Source organism: Bufo bufo, chromosome 4 (genome assembly GCF_905171765.1).
Source record: "Bufo bufo chromosome 4, aBufBuf1.1, whole genome shotgun sequence".
In the NCBI taxonomy this organism is placed as follows: domain Eukaryota; kingdom Metazoa; phylum Chordata; class Amphibia; order Anura; family Bufonidae; genus Bufo; species Bufo bufo.
This window is the reverse complement of record NC_053392.1, coordinates 374,910,156-374,932,054: the sequence shown is the minus strand read 5'-3', so window position 1 is coordinate 374,932,054 and position 21,899 is coordinate 374,910,156. Positions and strand designations below refer to the sequence as shown.

The 21,899-nt window shown below is 40.8% G+C and overlaps 1 protein-coding gene and 1 non-coding gene across 2 annotated transcripts in view; one reads left to right on the top strand and one right to left on the bottom strand.

Moving 5' to 3' along the window:
• LOC120998504 (pantetheinase-like) overlaps positions 1-21,899 on the top strand; it is an 89,056-nt gene that overhangs the window by 20,021 nt on the left and 47,136 nt on the right. The window contains exons 3-4 of the mRNA XM_040429156.1: positions 1,617-1,809; positions 12,046-12,337. Coding sequence (XP_040285090.1) covers positions 1,617-1,809; positions 12,046-12,337 — 485 coding nt within the window. The remainder of the gene's footprint in view (positions 1-1,616; positions 1,810-12,045; positions 12,338-21,899) is intronic.
• Positions 4,825-4,911, bottom strand: LOC121000211. Its single transcript, XR_005778835.1, has one exon. It is a non-coding gene; the product is annotated as a small nucleolar RNA SNORD71 (small nucleolar RNA).

Genomic DNA, 21,899 nt, shown 5'->3' with positions numbered 1-21,899 from the left:
TTTATCGTGCAGCCCTAGTAGCTACTTGAGGCGTGTTCATACCATCTATCATTGAATCGAAGACAAAAGCGGGACTCATATCAGAAGAATGGAATGTGGCGTCCAATTTCACTTGCTGTACAGAATGGATCACTAAGCTTCAGTCTTCTTATCAGACAATCCATCCCTGCAGATGTTCGCTTCTGTACACTTTCTGCCTTCATTCCAGTTTTTCCTTGTTCACCCAACCACCGGGACACACAACGTTGAACAGTGCTGACATCTCTACCTAGCCGCCTAGTGATCAACTGGAATGATAAACCAAGGTCTCTCAGTTCAAGGATTCTGTCCCTCTCAGTTTGACACAAGTGAAGATAACTGGCAAGTCTCACACAACTTGATTTGATTTTTGAAGTTTAATGTAAAAAAAATAGCTTTTATGCCTCTCCCATGTGCCAAAGATTGGAGCTAACTTCCTGAAAATTTGATCTGCAGAGCTTTGTGACACCTGCTACTTCTTTAATTTGCATAACTTTTACGCTTTGTCTTTCTTGGTGCTGCAATTGTAATGTTGAGGAGTGTATTTTGTTAATCATATATTATGTAACACATAATATAGAAAAAACAAACATCATTAATATCCAAGATTCTTATTAGAAGAAAAACCCTTCATCCTAGACAAAAATACACACCCACATACACATGGATCTGCAACTGCATTTAAAAATATTGACCGCATCCCAAGTAAGTTCTAACATCCAAAAATATCCAGATGGAGTCCAAGTGTATCTTGTTCATAGAAAATGCTCTAAATCACAGCTCCAGATATCCAAGAGCAGAGTAGAAAAAAATTAGCCTCGATTTATCAAACTGGTTTGTCTTTATTTTGGAGTAAATTGCAACTTTTCTGTTGTTTTACGTGTGAGGGTCCACTCACACGTCCGCATGTGTTTTGCGGATCCGCAAAACATGTACATCGGCAATGTGCGTTCCGCACTCTCATAGAAAATGCCTTTTCTTGTCCGCAATTGCGGATAGAAATAGGACATGTTCTATTTTTTGGCGGAATGGAAGTGCGGATCCACAAATGTGGAGGTGGACAGCACATTCCGGCCCCTTTGAAAATGAATGGGTCCGCACCTGTTCCGCAAAATTGTCGTAGTTTTATTCCAGCCGCCTCTCAGCATGTTTGCCGTGCTGGTGCCGGAACTCTGGAAGTCCGGGGGCACACATGCACTAGCGGCAGCACGGATCAGACAGGCTGTTCACCGGCCGGAACCGCCTGCCAAAGTTTATTGCCGCTAGTGTGAAAGTACCCTTAAAAGTTAACTTATATGTAGCTAAACATTTTGCCAAAAAAAGTGATCACACACCATGAGGCATTTTTATGGTGTTTTTGGGCATAGTGGCGGTTTATCATAACACATGCTGGTGTGGCATTTTTCTTTATGAGGTTTTCAGTATTAAAATCAATGCATTAAAATAGCAGAAAATGCATTGTGTAATTACTGGACAACAAACTGCACAATGCATTAAACATGCCTTCTTACAGTATATTTGTTACATTATCATCGTCTGTCTTGAAGGTAAAATATGTCATTTTAACACCATCCCTCCTGTTTTGTAAATGCATTTAGGTTTGGCCAAGCACCAGTACAGGAAAGACTAAGCTGCATTGCAAAAAACAATTCCATTTATTTAGCGGCAAACTTTGGAGACAAAAAATGTTGTAGTGCTAGTGACTCTCGCTGTCCTCAGGATGGATATTATTTCTATGATACTACTGTTGTGTATGATCCTGACGGAAAACTTGTAGCACGTTATCACAAGGTAAGTTGCATAAATTTTTGTAAAATGCCAATTATGGGAAAAGCCAAAAAAGCACAGGAGGAGGCTCTGTTAATACAATATATGAAATCTAGAAACAAAAAAAATAATCAAATGCATTCTATTCTGCAAAGAATGGGAGTAAAATCATCCATTTATTAGTTCTGTTTAACCCTTTCATGACCAAGGTTCATTGATGCCCCAGTGTCCAGGTCAAAATTTACAAATCTGACATGCGTCACTTTATGTGGTAATTGCTTTGGAACACTTTTATTTATCCAAGCCATTCTGAGATTGTTTTCTCATGACATATTGTACTTCATGATAGTCATAAATTTGAGTCAATATATTTCACCTTTATTTATGAAAAAATCCCAAATTTATAAAAAAATAATTTGAAAAATTCACAGTTTTCAAAATTTCAATTTCTCTGCTTCTAAAGCAGAGAGTCATACCTAATAAAAATATTTATTACTTAACATTTCCCAGATGTCTACTTTTATGTTGGCATCATTTTGGAAATGTCATTTTATTTTTTTTAGGACGTTAGAAGGCTTAGAAGTTTAGAAGCAATTCTTAAAATGTTTAAGAAAATTTCCAAAACCCACTTTTTTAGGACCAGTTCTGGTCTGAAGTCACTTTGTGGGGCTTACATAGTGGAAACCCCCCATAAATGACCCCATTGTAGAAATTACACCCCTCGAGTTACTCAAAACTGATTTTACAAACTTTGTTAACCCTTTAGGCTGGGTTCACACGAGCGTGTCCAGATTAGGTCCTGATGTGTCCCGGTGTATTGCGGCAAACCCGCGCGAGTAGGAATGCAATTGCAGTCAGTTTTGACTGTGATTGCGTTCCGATGTTCAGTTTTTATCGTGTGGGTGCAATGTGTTTTGCACGCGCGTGATAAAAAACCGACTGTGGTACCCAGACCCGAACTTCTTCACAGAAGTTCAGGTTTGGGTTCGGTGTTGTGTAGATGTTATTATTTTCCCTTATAACATTGAAAATCAAAATGCTTAGGAGGTGATCAATTGAGGGTTAAAAAAAAAAAAAAAAAAAATTAACTCACCTTCTCCGTGGTGATGGACCATGTGATTGGAGCATGTGATCTGACGTCACCACAGGTCCTAGCCGGTAGTTCATCATTAAAGAAGTAAAGAAGAGACCGGGAACTACGCGAACAAGAGGAGATGGTGAGTTAATTATTATTATTTTTTTTTAACCCTCAATTGATCACCTACTAAGCATTCTGATTTCAGAATGCTATTATTTTCCCTTATAACCATGTTATAAGGGAAAATAATACAGTGAATAGACTGTCACCTAGCAACCATGCGTGAAAATCGCACCGCATCCGCACTTGCTTGAAAAACGCAGAATATAGAGCATGCTGCGATTTTCACGCAACGCACAAGTGATGCGTGAAAATCACTGCTCATCTGAACAGCCCCATTGAAATGAATGGGTCGGGATTCAGTGCGGGTGCAATACGTTCACCTACCGCATTACACCTGCGTGGAAATCTCACCCGTGTGAGCGCAGCCTTAGGTGTTCCACAAGAATTAAAGGAAAATGGAGATGAAATTTCTAAATTTCACTTTTTTGGCAGATTTTCCATTTTATTACATTTTTTTCTTTAACACATTGAGGGTTAACAGCCAAACAAAACTCAACATTTATTACCCTGATTCTGCGGTTTACAGAAACACCCCACATGTGGTCGTAAACTGATGTAAGGGTGCACGGCAGGGCGCAGAAGGAAAGGAACGCCGTATGGTTTTTGGAAGACAGATTTTGCTAAACTGGTTTTAGATGCCATGTCCCATTTAAAGCCCCCCTGATGCACCCTTACAGTAGAAACTCCCAAAAAGTGACCCTATTTTGGAAACTAGGGGATAAGGTGCCAGTTTTATTGGTACTATTTTGGGGTACATATGATTTTTAATTGCTCTATATTAAGTTTTTTGTGAGGCAAGGTAACTGAAAAATTGAGGTTTTGGCATAGTTTTTTTTTTTTTTTACAACATTCATCTCGCAGGGTAGATTATGTGCTATTTTTATAGAGCAGGTTGTAACGAACGCAATGATATCAAATATGTCTACTTTCTTTGTTTGTTTCAGATTTACATAATAAAGTAATTTTGAAAAAAATTATGTTTTTGTGTGTCCATTTTCTGAACGCCATATGTTTTTTATTTTTCTGCCGATCGTCTTGTGCAGGGGCTCGTTTTTTGCAGAAAGAGTTGAGGTTTTTATTGGTACCATTTTTGGGTACATAGGATTTTTTGATCATTCATTATTACACTTTATGGGGCAAGGTGACCAAAAAATTGGCTGTTTTGGAACACTTTTTATTTATTTATTTTTACAGCGTTTATCTGAGGGGTTAGGTCATGTGACAGTTTTATAGAGCAGATCGTTACGGACGTGGCAATACCCAATATGTATACTTTTTCTTATTTATTTAAGTTTTACACAATAATAGCATTTCTGAAACCAAAAAAATGATGTTTTAGTATCTCCATAGTCTGAGAGACATAGATTTTTTATTTTTTGGGCGATTGTCTTAAATAGGGTATCATTTTTTGCGGGATGAGGTGACGGTTTGATTAGTACTATTTTGGGGGTCATAAGCCTTTTTGATCGCTTGCTGTTGCACTTTTTGTGATGTAAGGTGACAAAAATGGGTTTTTTTTACACAGTTTTTTTTTTTTTATGGTGTTTATCGGACGGGGTCTATCATGTGATATATTTATAGAGACGGTCGTTACGGACGCGGTGATACCTAATATGTGTAATTTTTTTTATTTTTTATAGGAAAAGGCAATTTATTTTTTTCAATTTTACATTTTTATTTATTTATTTTTACTTTTATTATTTTCAATTTTTTTTTTTATCAAGTCCCTCTTGGATCTTGAAGATCCAGTGGGGCTGATGGCAGCGCGGCAGCCACGATGGTGGAGAGAGGGAGCCCCCTCCCTCTATTAACCCCATGGATGCCGCTGCCGCGGCATCTGTGGGGTTACAGCAGAGTGTCAGCATAGAGCTGACACTCTCTGCTGATGGCGGCGGCTCAGGAAAGGAGCCGCCGTCCATCACACACAGCAGGGAGACCGAACCGCATCGGGGGCAGCGCTGGAAGGCGGGGGGGGGGGGGGCGGGTGTCACGGCCAACATTGAGGGAGGTGAGGCAGCACGAAATGGGGGCAGGAGGAATGTCTGGTGAGGGGGCGGACCGCATCAGGGCACTGGGCAGGCTGCTTGAATGTGGAGAGAGCTTCAGGGGCAGGCGGACACAAGGGGGGGCTTGGAGGGGCACAGATCGGGGGGGGCACGAGGACACTACCTGATTTCAGGCTCTGATCTGCAGAGCGCAGATCAGAGCCTGAAACCGGCATTTTTTCACTGCCGCGATCCGATTGGTTAGTCCGTGCAGACTAACCAATCGGATCGATTGCCGTCAAGGGGCCACTCTGATTGGTCCCTTGCCGGCATTACTGAACTGTATGCTGTCCGTGACAGCAGCAGGACAGGGGCAGAAGCTTTAATCCAAGCGCTTTGCAGCGCTTGGATTAAAGAGCTGCCATGACGTCTATACACGTGGTAGCTGCACGGGGTATGTGCAGCTATCACGTATATATACGGATTGCGGTCGTGAAGGGTTTAACTAGTCTATCAAAGAAGGAAATGTTTGATCATTTTTACTTTCTCAAGCATGTCCAATTTGGTAATATGCAAGGATACGCATATTTTCATGCCATATTTTTTTGAATTATTGTTCTTTTGTTGTGTTTTTTTTTTTTTTTATACATTTTCCATGTCCCTATCTATATTAAAAAACAATTTAAAAAAATAAAGTCATGTACTTTTTACACTGGCCAATGCAGTATACGTAAAGACATCCTGACTCGATGGACTGGAGGAAAGTTCCTTGATGTCTATGGGAGAGATTTCTAGGCATGCTGTGTGACCTGTGCTGAGGTCAAGAGGGAGTAGATAAGCTGTGATATCACTTATTGTGAATTGTGGTTCCTGTGTTATCTATTCAGATGTGATATCTATCATTGTAATCCTGCCTGTGTTGAAAATGGAATAGCTATTGCAGAACAGGGAGACTAAACATATCAAGTGGTCAATGCAAAAACTGCACAATTTTAAGTATTTTTTAAATAAAGATAATGATATGAAAACAAAGATCACCAAACGTGCTAAAAAATGTAAAAATGCGATTTAAACAATAGGTCCTTTTTTGAGCCAGGATTAAAGTTTTTTTTTTGTATCCATCTTCACATACGCTACTCACAAAAAGGTAGGGATATTTGGCTTGTGGGTGAAATTTCAGGGTGAACTTAAAATGCACTCTAACCTTTACAGGTTAAGTGTTTCAGTACTTTTTGCACAACTTGCTGTTCTCTAACAAGGATCTTAACGGCAAAATTCACAACAGGCATTTGATCCATTAATCACTCAATAAATTCAATTAGAATTGGTATTTAAACAGTCCTCCTCATCATGCTGTTAACATTTTGACATCATAAGACCAAGACGACGCCTAACAATTGACTATCAGTTCCTTGCCATTGTGAGGCTTCAAGCAGGATGTTCTCGGAAGTGGCTACTGAGCTTAGAGTGTCACAGAGTGTCATCAGCAGGTTGCAACAGAGATACAGAAGGACTGGAAGAGTCACAGAAAGGCATAAAAGTGGACGTCCTTTGGCCACATCCCACACTAATGACCGCTTCATTTTGAACAATGCCCTGCAGAACCGGATGATAAATGCCACACTACTCCAGGCACATTTAAAGGAGGTGAGAGGCACGCAAGTGTCATGTTAGACCATTCAAAACCGTTTACATCAGTGTGGTCAGCGTGCTTGATGACCTGCAAGGGTACCTGACCACACCACCAGGCACAGGCGTCATTGTCTTGCATGGGCCAGTGAGCATCTATGCTGGACCAGTGGGCCTCATGGCTGTTGATTCACAGGGAGCAGAAATAATGGAGATGTCAAGGAGAGCGCCATGCATCAGCCACTGTTGTCACCAGATGAGCCTTTGGTGGTGGTGTTAGTGTGGGCAGGTGTTTCTAGTCAATACAGAACTGCCCTACACTTTGTGAATGGTGCAGTGACAAGCCCATATTATTTAAATAACATCATTAATTCAGTCATTGTACCTTTACAAGAACAACACTGGCTTAATTTCATCTTCATGGACGACAATGCGTCAGCTCATCGAGGTTGCATCATTAGGGAACGGCTGCTGGAGACTGAGGTACTTCAAATCAGAGTGGCCTGCACTTTCTCCAGACCTGAACCTCATTGAAAGGCTATGGGATTAGCTGTGTCGCGGTGTAGAGGCTCGTAACTCTATGCCCCAGAACCTCAATGACCCGAGGGCCGCCCTTCAAGAAGAGTGGGATGCCATGCCTCAGCAGACAATAAGTCGACTTGTGAACATCATGAGACGTCGTTGTCAAGCTGTAATTGATGCTCAAGGCCACACGACAAGTTATTGAGACATTGACATGTTGTGTGAGGTATACTCACCACTGTTGTTGGCTTTTGTTTCAATCCATGGTTTGAGATGAGGAAATCACCATAGCATGTTTCCACTTAAATGCCTTACTTTCCTGATATAATATCACTGTAGCGTGAAAGATTTACGTTTCCATAACTTTCACCCGAAAGCCAAATATCCCAAACTTTTTGTGAGTAGTGTAGGTTTCTGTGCTGTAAAAAAATGAGACAAAAATGAATCATTTCAGAACTTTTTCCAAATTTAATGTGACCTATAAACTGTACCACTCAATAGAAAAACAAACTGAAATCTTTTAGGTGGAGGGAAGAAAACAAAAAAAACTAAAATAATGTGGTTGCATAAGTGTGCACACCCTCTTATAACTGGGAATGTAACTCTGTTCAGAATTAAGCAATCCCATTCAAAATCATGTTAAACAGGAGTCAGCATATACCTGCCATCATTTAAAGTGCCTCTGATTAACCCCAAATAAAGTTCAGCTGCTCTAGTTGGTCTTTCCTGAAATTTTCTTAGTCACATCCCACAGCAAAAGCCATGGTCCACAGACAGCTTCCAAAGCATCAGAGGGATCTCCTTGTTAAAATGTATCAGTCAGGAGAAGGGTACAAAAGAATTTCCAAGGCATTAGCTATACCATGGAACACAGTGAAGACAGTCAACATCAAGTGGGGAAAATATGGCACAACAGTGACATTACCAAGAACTGGATGTCCCTCCAAAATTGATGAAAAGACTAGAAGAAAACTGGTCTGGGAGGCTACCAAGAGGCCTACAGCAAAATTAAAGGAGCTGCAGGAATATCTGGCAAGTACTGGCTGTGTGGTACATGTGACAACAATCTCCCGTATTCTTCATATGTCTGGGCTATGGGGTAGAGTGGCAAGACGAAAGCCTTTTCTTATGAAGAAAAACATCCAAGCCAGGCTAGATTTTACAAAAACACATCTGAAGTCTCCCAAAAGCATGTGGGAAAAGGTGTTATGGTCTGATGAAGCCAAGGTTGAACTTTTTGGCCATAATTCCAAAAGATATGTTTGGCGCAAAAACAACACTGCACATCACCAAAAGAACACCATACCCACAGTGAAGCATGGTGGTGGCAGCATCATGCTTTGGGGCTGTTTTTCTTCAGCTGGAACTGGGGCCTTAGTTAAGCTAGAGGGAGTTATGAACAGTTCCAAATACCAGTCAATATTGGCACAAAACCTTCAGGCTTCTGCTAGAAAGCTGAACATGAAGAGGAACTTCATCTTTCAGCATGACAACGACCCAAAGCATACATCCAAATCAACAAAGGAATGGCTTCACAGAAGATGATTAAAGTTTTGGAATGGCCCAGCCAGAGCCCAGACCTGAATCCGATTAAAAATCTGTGGGGGGATCTGAAGAGGGCTGTGCACAGGAGATGCCCTCGCAATCTGACAGATTTGGAGGTTTTTTTTCCAAAGAAGAGTGGGCAAATCTTTCCAAGTCAAAATGTGCCATGCTGATAGACTCATACCCCAAAAAACTGAGTGCTGTAATAAAATCAAAAGGTGCTTCAACAAAGTATTAGTTTATGGGTGTGCATACTTAGGCTACTTTCGCACTTGCGGCAGGACGGATCCGACAGGCTGTTCAGCTTGTCGGATCCGTCCTTCCGCTATTTCGCTGTGCCGCCCCCGAAGTGCACGGCGAAAGGCCACCGGACTAAAAGTCCTGCATGTCCGACTTTTTAGTCCAGCGGCCTCTCACCGCGAACTGCCGTACTGCGCCGGAGCTCCGCCCCGCCCCCATTATAGTCAATGGGGACGGAGCGGCGGCACGGCGAAAAAGCGGAAGGACGGATCCGACAGGGTGAACAGCCTGTCGGATCCGTCCTGCCGCAAGTGTGAAAGTACCCTTATGCAACCATATTATTTTATTTTTATATTTTTTTCTTCCCTCTACCTAAAAGATTTTAGTTTGTTTTTCAATTAAGTTGTACAGTTTATAGGTCACATTAACCCCTTCCCGACCTTTGACGTACTGTTACGTCATGGGAACCACTGAGTTCCCGCAATTTGACGTAATAGTACGTCATAGTGATCGCACGGGCACCGGAGCGGTGCGTGCGCGATCACTGCAGGGGCCCAGTAGTCCGTGGTAGCCGGGCCCCTGCTGTATCCGCCGGCATCGCTGTAAAAGCAGATGCCGGCGGATTAACCCCTTCTATGCCGCGGTCATATTAGAGGTTTGTGTCAGGTGAACGATCGCATCGAGTCCCCGCACTGCTGTGGCGGGGACCCGATGCGACACAAGGCAGCCCGATGCTGTGCAGAGGCTGCCCAATGCCTTGCACGGCATCGGGAACTGCCTTCTACGGGTGCCGAGGAGATTCAGCCTCAGGCTGGGTCTCCTTGGCAACCTGTTAATGTATGACTCAGTGTCATACACTAACAGGCAATGCATTACAATACAGATGTATTGTAATGCATTGCAGAGGGGATCAGACCCCCAAAAGTGAATGTCATAAATAAAGTAAAGTAAAAAAAAAAAAGGGTTTTTAATAAAATTTATAAAGTAATAAAATTAATAAAGTAAAAAAGAAAAAAAAACGCCCCTTTCCCCTTATTTTATAATAAAAAACAGAAAAAACAAAAAGAAAACACACATATTAGGTATCGCCGCGTCCGTAATGACCGGCTCTATAAAAATATCACATGATTCACCCTATCCGATAAACACCATAAAAAAAATAAAAATAAAACTGTGTAAAATAAAGCCATTTCTGTCACCTTACATCACAAAAAGTGCAACACCAAGCGATCAAAAAGGCGTATGCCCCCCAAAATGGTATCAATAAAACCGTCACCTCTTTCCGCAAAAAATGAGCCCCAATCTAAGACAATCGCCCAAAAAATAAAAAAAACTATAGCTCTCAGAAAATGGAGACACTAAAACATAATTTTTTTGTTTCAAAATTGCTATTATTGTGCTAAAGTGAAATACATAAATAAAATATACATATTAGGTATCGCCACGTCCGTAACAAACAGCTCTATAAAAATATTATATGACCTAACCACTCAGGTGAACACCGTAAAAAAAAAACCTGTGTAAAAAAAAAAAGCCATTTTTGTCACATTACATCACAAAAATAGCAACAGCAATTGATCAAAAAGGCGTATGCCCCCCAAAATAGCACCAATCAGACCGTCACTTCATCCTGCAAAAAATGAGACCCTACCTAAGAGAATTGGTCATAAAATACAAAAACTATGGCTCTCAGACTATGAGACACTAAAATATGATTATTTTGGTTTAAAAAATGCTATTATTGTGTAAAACTTAAATAAATAAGAAAAAGTAGACATATTAGGTATTGCCATGTGCGTAACGATCTGCTCTATAAAAAGTCACATGACCTAATCCCTCGGGTAAACGCTGTAAAAATAAAAAATAAAAACGGTGCCAAAACATAAATTTTTTTGCTACCTTGCCTCACAAAAAACGTAATATAGAGCAATAAAAAATCATATGTACCCCAAAATAGTACCAATAAAACTGGCACCTTATCCTGTAGTTTCCAAAATGTGGTCACTTTTTTGAGTTTCTACTGTAAATGGGACATGGTGTCAAAAAAACAGTCCAGCAAAATCTGCCTTCCAATAACCGTATGGCATTCCTTTCCTTCTGCGCCCTGCCCGTACAGCGGTTTACGACCACATATGGGGTGTTTCTGTAAACTAAAGAATCAGGGCCATAAATATTGAGTTTTGTTTGGCTGTTAACCCTTGCTTTGTAACTGGAAAAAAAATATTAAAATGGAAAATCTGCCAAAAAAGTGAAATTTTGAAATTGTATCTCTATTTTCCATTAATTCTTGTGGAACACCTAAAGGGTTAACAAAGTTAGTAAAATCAGTTTTGAATACCTTAAGGGGTGTAGTTTCTAGAATGGGGTCATTTTGGGTGTTTTCTATTATGTAAGCCTCACAAAGTGACTTCAGACCTGAACTGGTCCTTGAAAAGTGGGTTTTTGAAAATTTCTGAAAAATTTCAAGATTTGCTTCTAAACTTCTAAGCCTTGTAACATCCCCAAAAAATTTAAATTCATTTTCAAAATGATCCAAACATTAAGTAGACATATGGGAAATGTAAAGTAATAACTATTTTTAGAGGTATTACTATGTATTATAGAAGTAGAGAAATTTAAACTTGGAAATTTGCTAATTTTTCCAAATTTTTGGCAAATTTGGTATTTTTTTATAAATAAAAATAAATAAATTTTTACTCCATTTTACCAGTGTCATGAAGTACAATATGTGACAAAAAAACTATCTCAGAATGGCCTGGATAAGTCAAAGCGTTTTAAAGTTATCACCACATAAAGTGACACGTCAGATTTACAAAAAATGCCCTGGGCAGGAAGGTGAAATCAGGCCCGGGGTTGAAGGGGTTAAAGGTGGAAAAAGTTCTGAAATTATTTATCTTTGTCTTTTTTTTTTTCATCACAGAAACCTGACATTTAAACAGGGGTGTGTAGACTTTTTATATCCACTGTAGATTACCGTAATAGCTTCAGTAGGACGGGCAATTTCTATATACATTGCAGATAATTTGTATGTGTGTGTATGTATGTACTGTATGTATATGTATCAATTTTAAATTACTATATATATATATATATACACTGTATGTATTTTTTCTTTTTATTATTATTATTTTTTTGCAGTACCATCTCTTTTTGGGTGAATCACAGTTTAATGTTCCAGAAAATCCCGAGATAAGTACATTTGATACACCATTTGGAAAATTTGGCATCTTCATCTGTTATGATATACTGTACTATAACCCTGCTGTAATCCTAGTTACTGAGCACAATGTGGATACAATTATATTCACAACGGCCTGGTTTAATACTCTCCCTCACTACAGTGCTATTCAATTTCACTCATCATGGGCATTGGGGATGAGATCCAACCTCCTATCATCTAATATACATAATATTAGTCTGGACATGACAGGTATGCTATTAAAATATATTTTTTTTATAATTTTTATTATTGAATAGTATATTTACTCTTGCATTGGTGTTGAAAAATGTACTGCATTTGCTTAGGTTAATATTAAGCAGCAATACAGAAATTTTCCACAGGGTGGCAGCCAGATCATCCATTCTACATACAGTCCTGGTCAAAAGTTTAAGACTACTTGAAAAATGGCAAAAAATCATATTTAGCATGGCTGGATCTTATCAAGGTTCCAAGTAGAATGAGTGAGTGAGTGAGTGAGTGAGACAAAACATTTTTTGAGCATTCAATTTAATGAAAACAACGAATAAACTGAAACAGGCTGTTTTTCAGCTGTCCAAAAAAATAATAATCCCCCCCAAAACAGAAATCCAACTTCCAAACATGAGCTCAGTAATGAGTAGCTCCGCCGTTATTGTTTATCACTTCCAAAATTTGTTTCGGCATGCTTGATGCAAGCGTTTCCATGAGGTGAGTGGGAACATTTCTCCAAGTGGTGAAGACGGACGCACAAAGGCCATCTACTGTCTGGAACTGTTGTCCATTTTTGTAAACTTCCCTTGCCATCCATCCCCAAAGATTCTCAATTGGATTTAAATCAGGGGAACACGCAGGATGGGCCAAAAGAGTGATGTTATTCTCCTGGAAGAAGTCCCTTGCCCTGCGGGCATTGTGTACTGTAAGCGTTGTCCTGTTGAAAAACCCAGTCGTTACCACACAGACGAGGGCCCTCAGTCATGAGAAATGCTCGCTGCAACATCTGGACATAGCCAGCGGCCGTTTGACGCCCCTGCACTTCCTGAAGCTCCATTGTTCCACAGAAAGAAAAAAGGACCCTAGACCATTATGGCGCCCCCTCCACTGTGGCGCGTAGAAAACATCTCAGGTGGGATCTGCTTGTCATGCCAGTAACGTTGGAAACCATCAGGACCATCAAGGTTAAATTTTTTCTCATCATAAAATAAAACTTTCTTCCACCTTTGAATTTCCCATGTTTGGTGCTCTCTTGCAAAGTCCAAACGAGCAGTTCTGTGGCGTTCAAGGAGACGAGGTCTTTGAAGACGTTTTTTGTTTTTGAAGCCCTTCAGTCTCAGATGCCGTCTGATGGTTATGGGGCTGCAGTCAGCACCATTAAGGGCCTTAATTTGGGTCGAGGATCGTCCAGTGTCTTGACGTACAGCCAATTGGATCCTCCGGCTCAGTGCTGATGAAATTTTTTGGGGTCTTCCACTTGGCTTCTTTGTTCCATAACCCTCAGGATCATTTAAGAAATTCCAAATGACTGTCTTACTGCGTCCCACCTCAGCAGCGATGGCGCGCTGTGAGAGACCCTGCTTATGCAGTTCAACAACCCGACCACGTTCAAAAAAGGGAGTTTTTTTGCCTTTGCCATCACAACGTGTGACTACCTGACAGAAAATGACAATGAATCCACATCTTTGCACAGATTTGGCCTTTTAAAGGCATGTGGTCCTAAAATTTGGATAAGCTGAAAAACAGCCTGTCTCAGTTTAATCGTTATTTTCAATTAATTGAATGCTCAAAAAATGTTTTGTCTCACTGTCATTTCTTCTTGTTGCATATTGAAGCTCTACTTGGAACCTTGTTAAAATCCAACAATGTAAAATAGTTTTTTTTGCCATTTTTCAAGTGGTCTTAAACTTTTGATCAGGACTGTATGTGCTCAGATATTCCAAGTCTCTCTTGTAGTTTTCATGAGCTAATCTGCTGTCTTTGCAAAGTTGCTGCAATGAGTGATAATAATTGTGGTATTATTTATTTGCCTTTTGACAATATATGTATAAGGGGTCATTTATCATCACATATACGGCACTTTTTGGCGTCTTAAAGTCACAGATTTTGTCGCACAGGATTTTTATTGCTAAATCTGTGACTTTTCCCCGCTCACACCACTTTCCCAGAGTGCTGAGAAAATTCGGCAAGGTGTGGGCCGGGAAGTGACCTGTAGTCCTAGCTCATTGATCCTTTCCTTTGCGAGTTTTTGGCGTGTAAAATGTCTTAAATCTTAGACAGCAAGGGAACTGGTATAGATTTAAATCTGTTGCACAGCCTGCTGGAGGAAGGGCCAAAGTTAGCAGAGCCCTGCGCTCTTGCTCCAGCAGTGCAGATGGACTTAAGACCAGTGTGGAAATATCCCCCTAAATCAGGGGTGCAGAATCTGCGGCCCTCAATACTATTCTGTGCGGCCCCCAAACATCTGGTAAAAGACATGTAGGTCTATTTCTTATGGCTTCTTACATGTATCTTTCATGTATTCTGCAGGGAGTCCTTGAACTGTAACTAGACATTTATAGTATATAGTGTATGTTCAATATGCCAGACATACAGTATTTCAGTTGGTAATACCCCTTTAAGTTTTATTTCCGGCCCTTGGAATTGGTTCAGACTGACAATGTGGCCCCCAACCAGAAATGGTTGTGCACCCCTGCCCTAAATGTTATATGTTTCATTGATGTTCCTATATATACACTGCGTGCAGAATTATTAGGCAAATGAGTATTTTGACCACATCATCCTCTTTATGCCTGTTGTCTTACTCCAAGCTGTATAGGCTCGAAAGCCTACTACCAATTAAGCATATTAGGTGATGTGCATCTCTGTAATGAGAAGGGGTGTGGTCTAATGACATCAACACCCTATATCAGGTGTGCATAATTATTAGGAGACTTCCTTTCCTTTGGCAAAATGGGTCAAAAGAAGGACTTGACAGGCTCAGAAAAGTCAAAAATAGTGAGATATCTTGCAGAGGGATGCAGCACTCTTAAAATTGCAAAGCTTCTGAAGCGTGATCATCGAACAATCAAGCGTTTCATTCAAAATAGTCAACAAGGTCGCAAGAAGCGTGTGGAAAAACCAAGGCGCAAAATAACTGCCCATGAACTGAGAAAAGTCAAGCGTGCAGCTGCCAAGATGCCACTTGCCACCAGTTTGGCCATATTTCAGAGCTGCAACATCACTGGAGTGCCCAAAAGCACAAGGTGTGCAATACTCAGAGACATGGCCAAGGTAAGAAAGGCTGAAAGACGACCACCACTGAACAAGACACACAAGCTGAAACGTCAAGACTGGGCCAAGAAATATCTCAAGACTGATTTTTCTAAGGTTTTATGGACTGATGAAATGAGAGTGAGTCTTGATGGGCCAGATGGATCGGCCCGTGGCTGGATTGGTAAAGGGCAGAGAGCTCCAGTCCGACTCAGACGCCAGCAAGGTGGAGGTGGAGTACTGGTTTGGGCTGGTATCATCAAAGATGAGCTTGTGGGGCCTTTTCGGGTTGAGGATGGAGTCAAGCTCAACTCCCAGTCCTACTGCCAGTTTCTGGAAGACACCTTCTTCAAGCAGTGGTACAGGAAGAAGTCTGCATCCTTCAAGAAAAACATGATTTTCATGCAGGACAATGCTCCATCACACGCGTCCAAGTACTCCACAGCGTGGCTGGCAAGAAAGGGTATAAAAGAAGAAAATCTAATGACATGGCCTCCTTGTTCACCTGATCTGAACCCCATTGAGAACCTGTGGTCCATCATCAAATGTGAGATTTACAAGGAGGGAAAACAGTACACCTCTCTGAACAGTGTCTGGGAGGCTGTGGTTGCTGCTGCACGCAATGTTGATGGTGAACAGATCAAAACACTGACAGAATCCATGGATGGCAGGCTTTTGAGTGTCCTTGCAAAGAAAGGTGGCTATATTGGTCACTGATTTGTTTTTGTTTTGTTTTTGAATGTCAGAAATGTATATTTGTGAATGTTGAGATGTTATATTGGGTTCACTGGTAAAAATAAATAATTGAAATGGGTATATATTTGTTTTTTGTTAAGTTGCCTAATAATTATGCACAGTAATAGTCACCTGCACACACAGATATCCCCCTAAAATAGCTAAAACTAAAAACAAACTAAAAACTACTTCCAAAAATATTCAGCTTTGATATTAATGAGTTTTTTGGGTTCATTGAGAACATGGTTGTTGTTCAATAATAAAATTAATCCTCAAAAATACAACTTGCCTAATAATTCTGCACTCCCTGTATATATATATATATATATATATATATATATATACAAACCGGATTCCAAAAAAGTTGGGACACTAAACAAATTGTGAATAAAAACTGAATGCAATGATGTGGAGATGGCAAATATCAATATTTTATTTGTAATAGAACGTAGATGACAGATCAAACGTTTAATCCGAGTAAATGTATAATTTTAAAGGAAAAATACGTTGATTCCAATTTTCACGGTGTCAACAAATCCCCAAAAAGTTGGGACAAGTAGCAATAAGAGGCTGGAAAAAGTAAATTTGAGCATAACGAAGAGCTGGAAGACCAATTAACACTAATTAGGTCAATTGGCAACATGATTGGGTATAAAAAGAGCTTCTCAGAGTGGCAGTGTCTCTCAGAAGCCAAGATGGGTAGAGGATCACCAATTCCCACAATGTTGCGCAGAAAGATAGTGGAGCAATATCAGAAAGGTGTTACCCAGCGAAAAATTGCAAAGACTTTGCATCTATCATCCGAAGATTCAGAAGATTCAGAGAATCTGGAACAATCTCTGTGCGTAAGGGTCAAGGCCGTAAAACCATACTGGATGCCCGTGATCTCCGGGCCCTTAAACGACACTGCACCACAAACAGGAATGCTACTGTAAAGGAAATCACAGAATGGGCTCAGGAATACTTCCAGAAACCATTGTCAGTGAACACAATCCACCGTGCCATCCACCGTTGCCAGCTGAAACTCTACAGTACAAAGAAGAAGCCATTTCTAAGCAAGATCCACAAGCTCAGGCGTTTTCACTGGGCCAGGGATCATTTAAAATGGAGTGTGGCAAAATGGAAGACTGTTCTGTGGTCAGACGAGTCACGATTTGAAGTTCTTTTTGGAAATCTGGGACGCCATGTCATCCGGACCAAAGAGGACAAGGACAACCCAAGTTGTTATCGACGCTCAGTTCAGAAGCCTGCATCTCTGATGGTATGGGGTTGCATGAGTGCGTGTGGCATGGGCAGCTTGCATGTATGGAAAGGCAGCATCAATGCAGAAAAATATATTCAGGTTCTAGAACAACATATGCTCCCATCCAGACGTCATCTCTTTCAGGGAAGACCCTGCATTTTTCAACAAGATAATGCCAGACCACATTCTGCATCAATCACAACATCATGGCTGCGTAGGAGAAGGATCCGGGTACTGAAATGGCCAGTCTGCAGTCCAGATCTTTCACCTATAGAGAACATTTGGGGCATCATAAAGAGGAAGGTGCAACAAAGAAGGCCCAAGACGATTGAACAGTTAGAGGCCTGTATTAGACAAGAATGGGAGAGCATTCCTATTTCTAAACTTGAGAAATTGGTCTCCTCGGTCCCCAGACGTCTATTGAGTGTTGTAAGAAGGGGAGATGCCACACAGTGGTGAAAATGGCCTTGTCCCAACTTTTTTGGGATTTGTTGACACCATGAAATTCTGATTCAACATATTTTTTCCTTAAAATGGTACATTTTCTCAGTGTAAACTTTTGTTCCGTGATTTATGTTCTATTCTGAATAAAATATTAGAAGTTGGCACCTCCACATCATTGCATTCAGTTTTTATTCACGATTTGTATAGTGTCCCAACTTTTTTGGAATCCGGTTTGTATATATATATATATTGTAGGAAGGCGCAAGGGTCCGTCGTTGACGGAAGGTATGTTTTAACCGAGGTTCCTGGCCTCAATGAAGTATGAGCTGGTATTTTCAGGTGTCAGCGACAGCTAATGCTGATTGACACTTTGCTATTTTAGTATGGCTGTATAGCTGATCCGGGACGGCTTTTACTGGGAGTAGCCAAAGTGATGGGTGTGTGACTACTCCCAACGTTCCAGGCCGGGTCTTGACTGGCCTATAAAAAACCCAACCAGCAGTGTCAGCTGTGAGTGGATTACTCCTCTCTGACAGTGGAGCTCTGTCAGTCTCGGTGTTGGGACCTGGTAGTTTGGGCCTGGATTAAAGCCTGCTACCTTGTTGGTGTGAAAGCAGGTGGATTCGGCTTTGTCCAAGGACTTCTTCTTTGCCACATGGTTTGAACAAACACCAGAATCCAAGGTGACTGTTTTCCTTAAAGTGGACTTTGTTTTGTCATTTACTTAATGTGTGAATAAACACTGAACTGTTTAATTCAAAGACTTTGTTGTTGCCTCTATACTGCGTCCGCAAACCTGCCTACCAGAGCGAATCCCCACAATATGTATATATGTATTGTAATAACCTAGAGGGGAGAATCCTGGATGGTCGGTACGTCTCACTGAGGATGTATTCCTCAGTGATATAATACCCGGGAAGTAGTACGCCAATAACATTAGGTTGCTGGGAGGTTTTGATTAACGTGGATTTTGGGTCCGAGTTTTAGGAGTGACCAGAGAGTTTGGGTGGGACAGGTCACTTCTGTACTCCATCCATGGTTTTTTCCTAAAGGTGTGGTTAAAGAGGCTGGGCAGATCTCAGCTAGGGAGATCTCAGCTAGGGAGATCAATTGTGGATGGGCTATCTGAAAGCTGGGCTGGGAGTTGGTCTCAGAAAGATCCCAAAGAGTGGTGAGATTCTACTGTTTTGTTACCCTGCTTGGACTGAACCCAGAGTATGGGACTTTATCAAATATGTGTGGGCTGAAGAAAGCTTAACCCCTTCAACCGTGGGCCTGTTTTCACCTTCCTGCCCAGGCTATTTTTTGCAAATCTGACATGTGTCACTTTATGTGGTGATAACTTTAAAACGCTTTTACTTATACAGGCCATTCTGAGATTGTTTTCTCGTCACATATTGTACTTCAAGACAGTGGTAAAAATACGTTTAAAAAAAAAAAACATTTTTAAATTTGCAAATTTCAATTTCTCTACTTTTATAATAGATAGTAATACCTTCAAAAATAGTAATTACTTTACATTCCCCATATGTCTACTTTATGTTTGGATCATTTTGAAAATGACATTTAATTTTTTGGGGACGTTAGAAGGCTTAGAAGTATGGAAGCAAAACTTGAAATCTTTGGGGAAATTTCCAAAACCCACTTTTTAAGGACCAGTTCAAGTCTGAAGTCACTTTGTAAGGCTTACATAATAGAAACCACCCAAAAATGACCCATTTTAGAAACTAGACCCCTCAAGGTATACAAAACTGATTTTACAAACTTTGTTAACCCTTTAGGTGTTCCACAAGAATTGATGGAAAATGGAGATGAAATTTCAGAATTTCTCTTTTTTTGGCAGATTTTACATTTTAATCCATTTTTTCCAGTAGCAAAGCAAGGGTTAACAGCCAAATAAAACTCAATATTTATTACGCTGATTCTGCGGTTTACAGAAACACCCCACATGTGATCGTAAAATCTGCTGTACAGGCACACGGCAGGGCGCAGAAGAAAAGGAACGCCATATGGTTTTTGGAAGGCAAATTTAGCTGAACTAGTTTTTAGATGCCATGTCCCATTTGAAGCCCCCCTGATGCACCCCTACAGTAGAAACTCAAAAAAGTGACCACATTTTGGAAACTACGGGATAAGGTGGCAGTTTTATTGGTACTATTTTGGGGTACATATGATTTTTTTATTGCTCTATATTACGTTTTATGTGAGGCAAGGTAACAAAAAAATTTATGATTTTGCACCTTTTTTATTTTTACAGCATTTACCTGAGGGATTAGGTCATGTGACTTTTTTATAGAGCAGATCGTTGAGCACGTGGCAATACCTAATATGTCTACTTTTTCTTATTTATTTAAGTTTTACACAATAATAGCATTTTTGAAACTGAAATAATGATATTTTAGTGTCTCATAGTCTGAGAGCCATAGCTTTTTTATTTTTTGACCGATTCTCTCAGGTACGGTCTCATTTTTTGCGGGATGAGGTGACTGTCTGGTTCTATTTTGGGGGGCATACGCCTTTTTGATCACTTGCTGTTACAATTTTTGTGATGTAATGTGACAAAAATGGCTTGATTTTTACACAGTTTTTTTTTTTTTTTTACGGTGTTCACCTGAGTGGTTAGGTCATGTAATATTTTTATAGAGCTGTTTGTTACGGATGTGGCGATACCTAATATGTATATATTTTTTTATGTATTTCACTTTAGCACAATAATAGCAGTTTTGAAACAAAAGAAATTATGTTTTAGTGTCTCCATGTTCTGAGAGCCATAGTTTTTTTTTATTTTTTGGGCGATTGTCTTAGGTTGGGGCTCATTTTTTGCGGGATGAGGTGACGGTTTATTCATACCTTTTTGGGGGGTATATGCCTTTTTGATCGCTTGGTGTTGCACTTTTTGTGATGTAAGGTGACAAAAATGGCTTTTTTTACAAATTTTTTTAATTTATTTTTTATAGTGTTTATCGGTCAGGGTGGATCATGCGATATATTTATAGAGCCGGTCATTACGGATGCGGCGATACCTAATTTGTGTGGTTTTTTTTTTTCTTCTGTTTTTTATTATATTGTAATGCATTGCCTGTTAGTGTATGACACAGAGTCCTACATTAACAGGTTGCCTAGGAGACCCAGCCTGAGGCTGAATCTCCTCAGCACCCGTAGAAGGCAGTTCCCGATGCCGTGCAAGGCATTGGGCAGCCTCTGCACGGCATCGGGCTACCTTGTGTCGCATCGGGTCCCCGCCACAGCAGTGCGGAGACTCGATGCGATCGTTCACCTGACACAAACCTCTTCTATGTCGCGGTCGCCGCGGACCGCGGCATAGAAAGGGTTAATCCGCCGGCATCGGCTTTTTACAGCGATGCCGGCGGATACAGCAAGGGCCCGGCTACCACGGACTGCCGGGCCCCTGCAGTGATTGCGCGTGTACCGCTCCGGTGCCTGCGCGATGACTATGACGTACTATTACGTCAAATTGCGGGAACTCAGTGGTTCCCATGATGTAACAGTACGTCAAAGGTCGGGAAGGGGTTAAAGCTAAAGCTTGGATATGTTTATTATTGTTTGCTGGAATAAACTCTGCCTGTGGTGAAGACTAAATTGACGCCTGTGTGTGTGTGAACAATGACTGAGTTAAAACCCCCACAATTGTGGAGAATGCATGCAGAACGCTCCTAGAAATCATAGCCACAGGCAGTTGTAGGAGGTGAATGTCCTGGGTAAAAACAGCAGCCAGATTACAATCTGAACTTCCAAACATGGAGGATCTAGTAAAGCATTTGGTGCAGGCTAATTTGCTGCAGCAACAGGCTACTGCTCAACAGAAAGCCCATATGGAGGCTATGCAAGCCCAGCAAGAGACAAATCAGCTCCTTATACAACAGATATCTGTATTGACCGAGGCTGTCAAATCCCAGGAGGGTGTGAGCCTTCCCAGTCAATGCGGCAGTGTAAAATCCCAGAAAGCTGTAAGGGAGACTTTGAAAAAAATCTCAGGTGCCAGTCCGGGGTTTTGGCAACACCTAGCTGCCTTTAAAAGACAGCTGGGATCAGCAGAGGGGATCTCTGTGTTGGGATCTGAGGCTTGTGCTGAGTTGGAGGGCTGAGACCCGGGTGTAGGGCAAAACA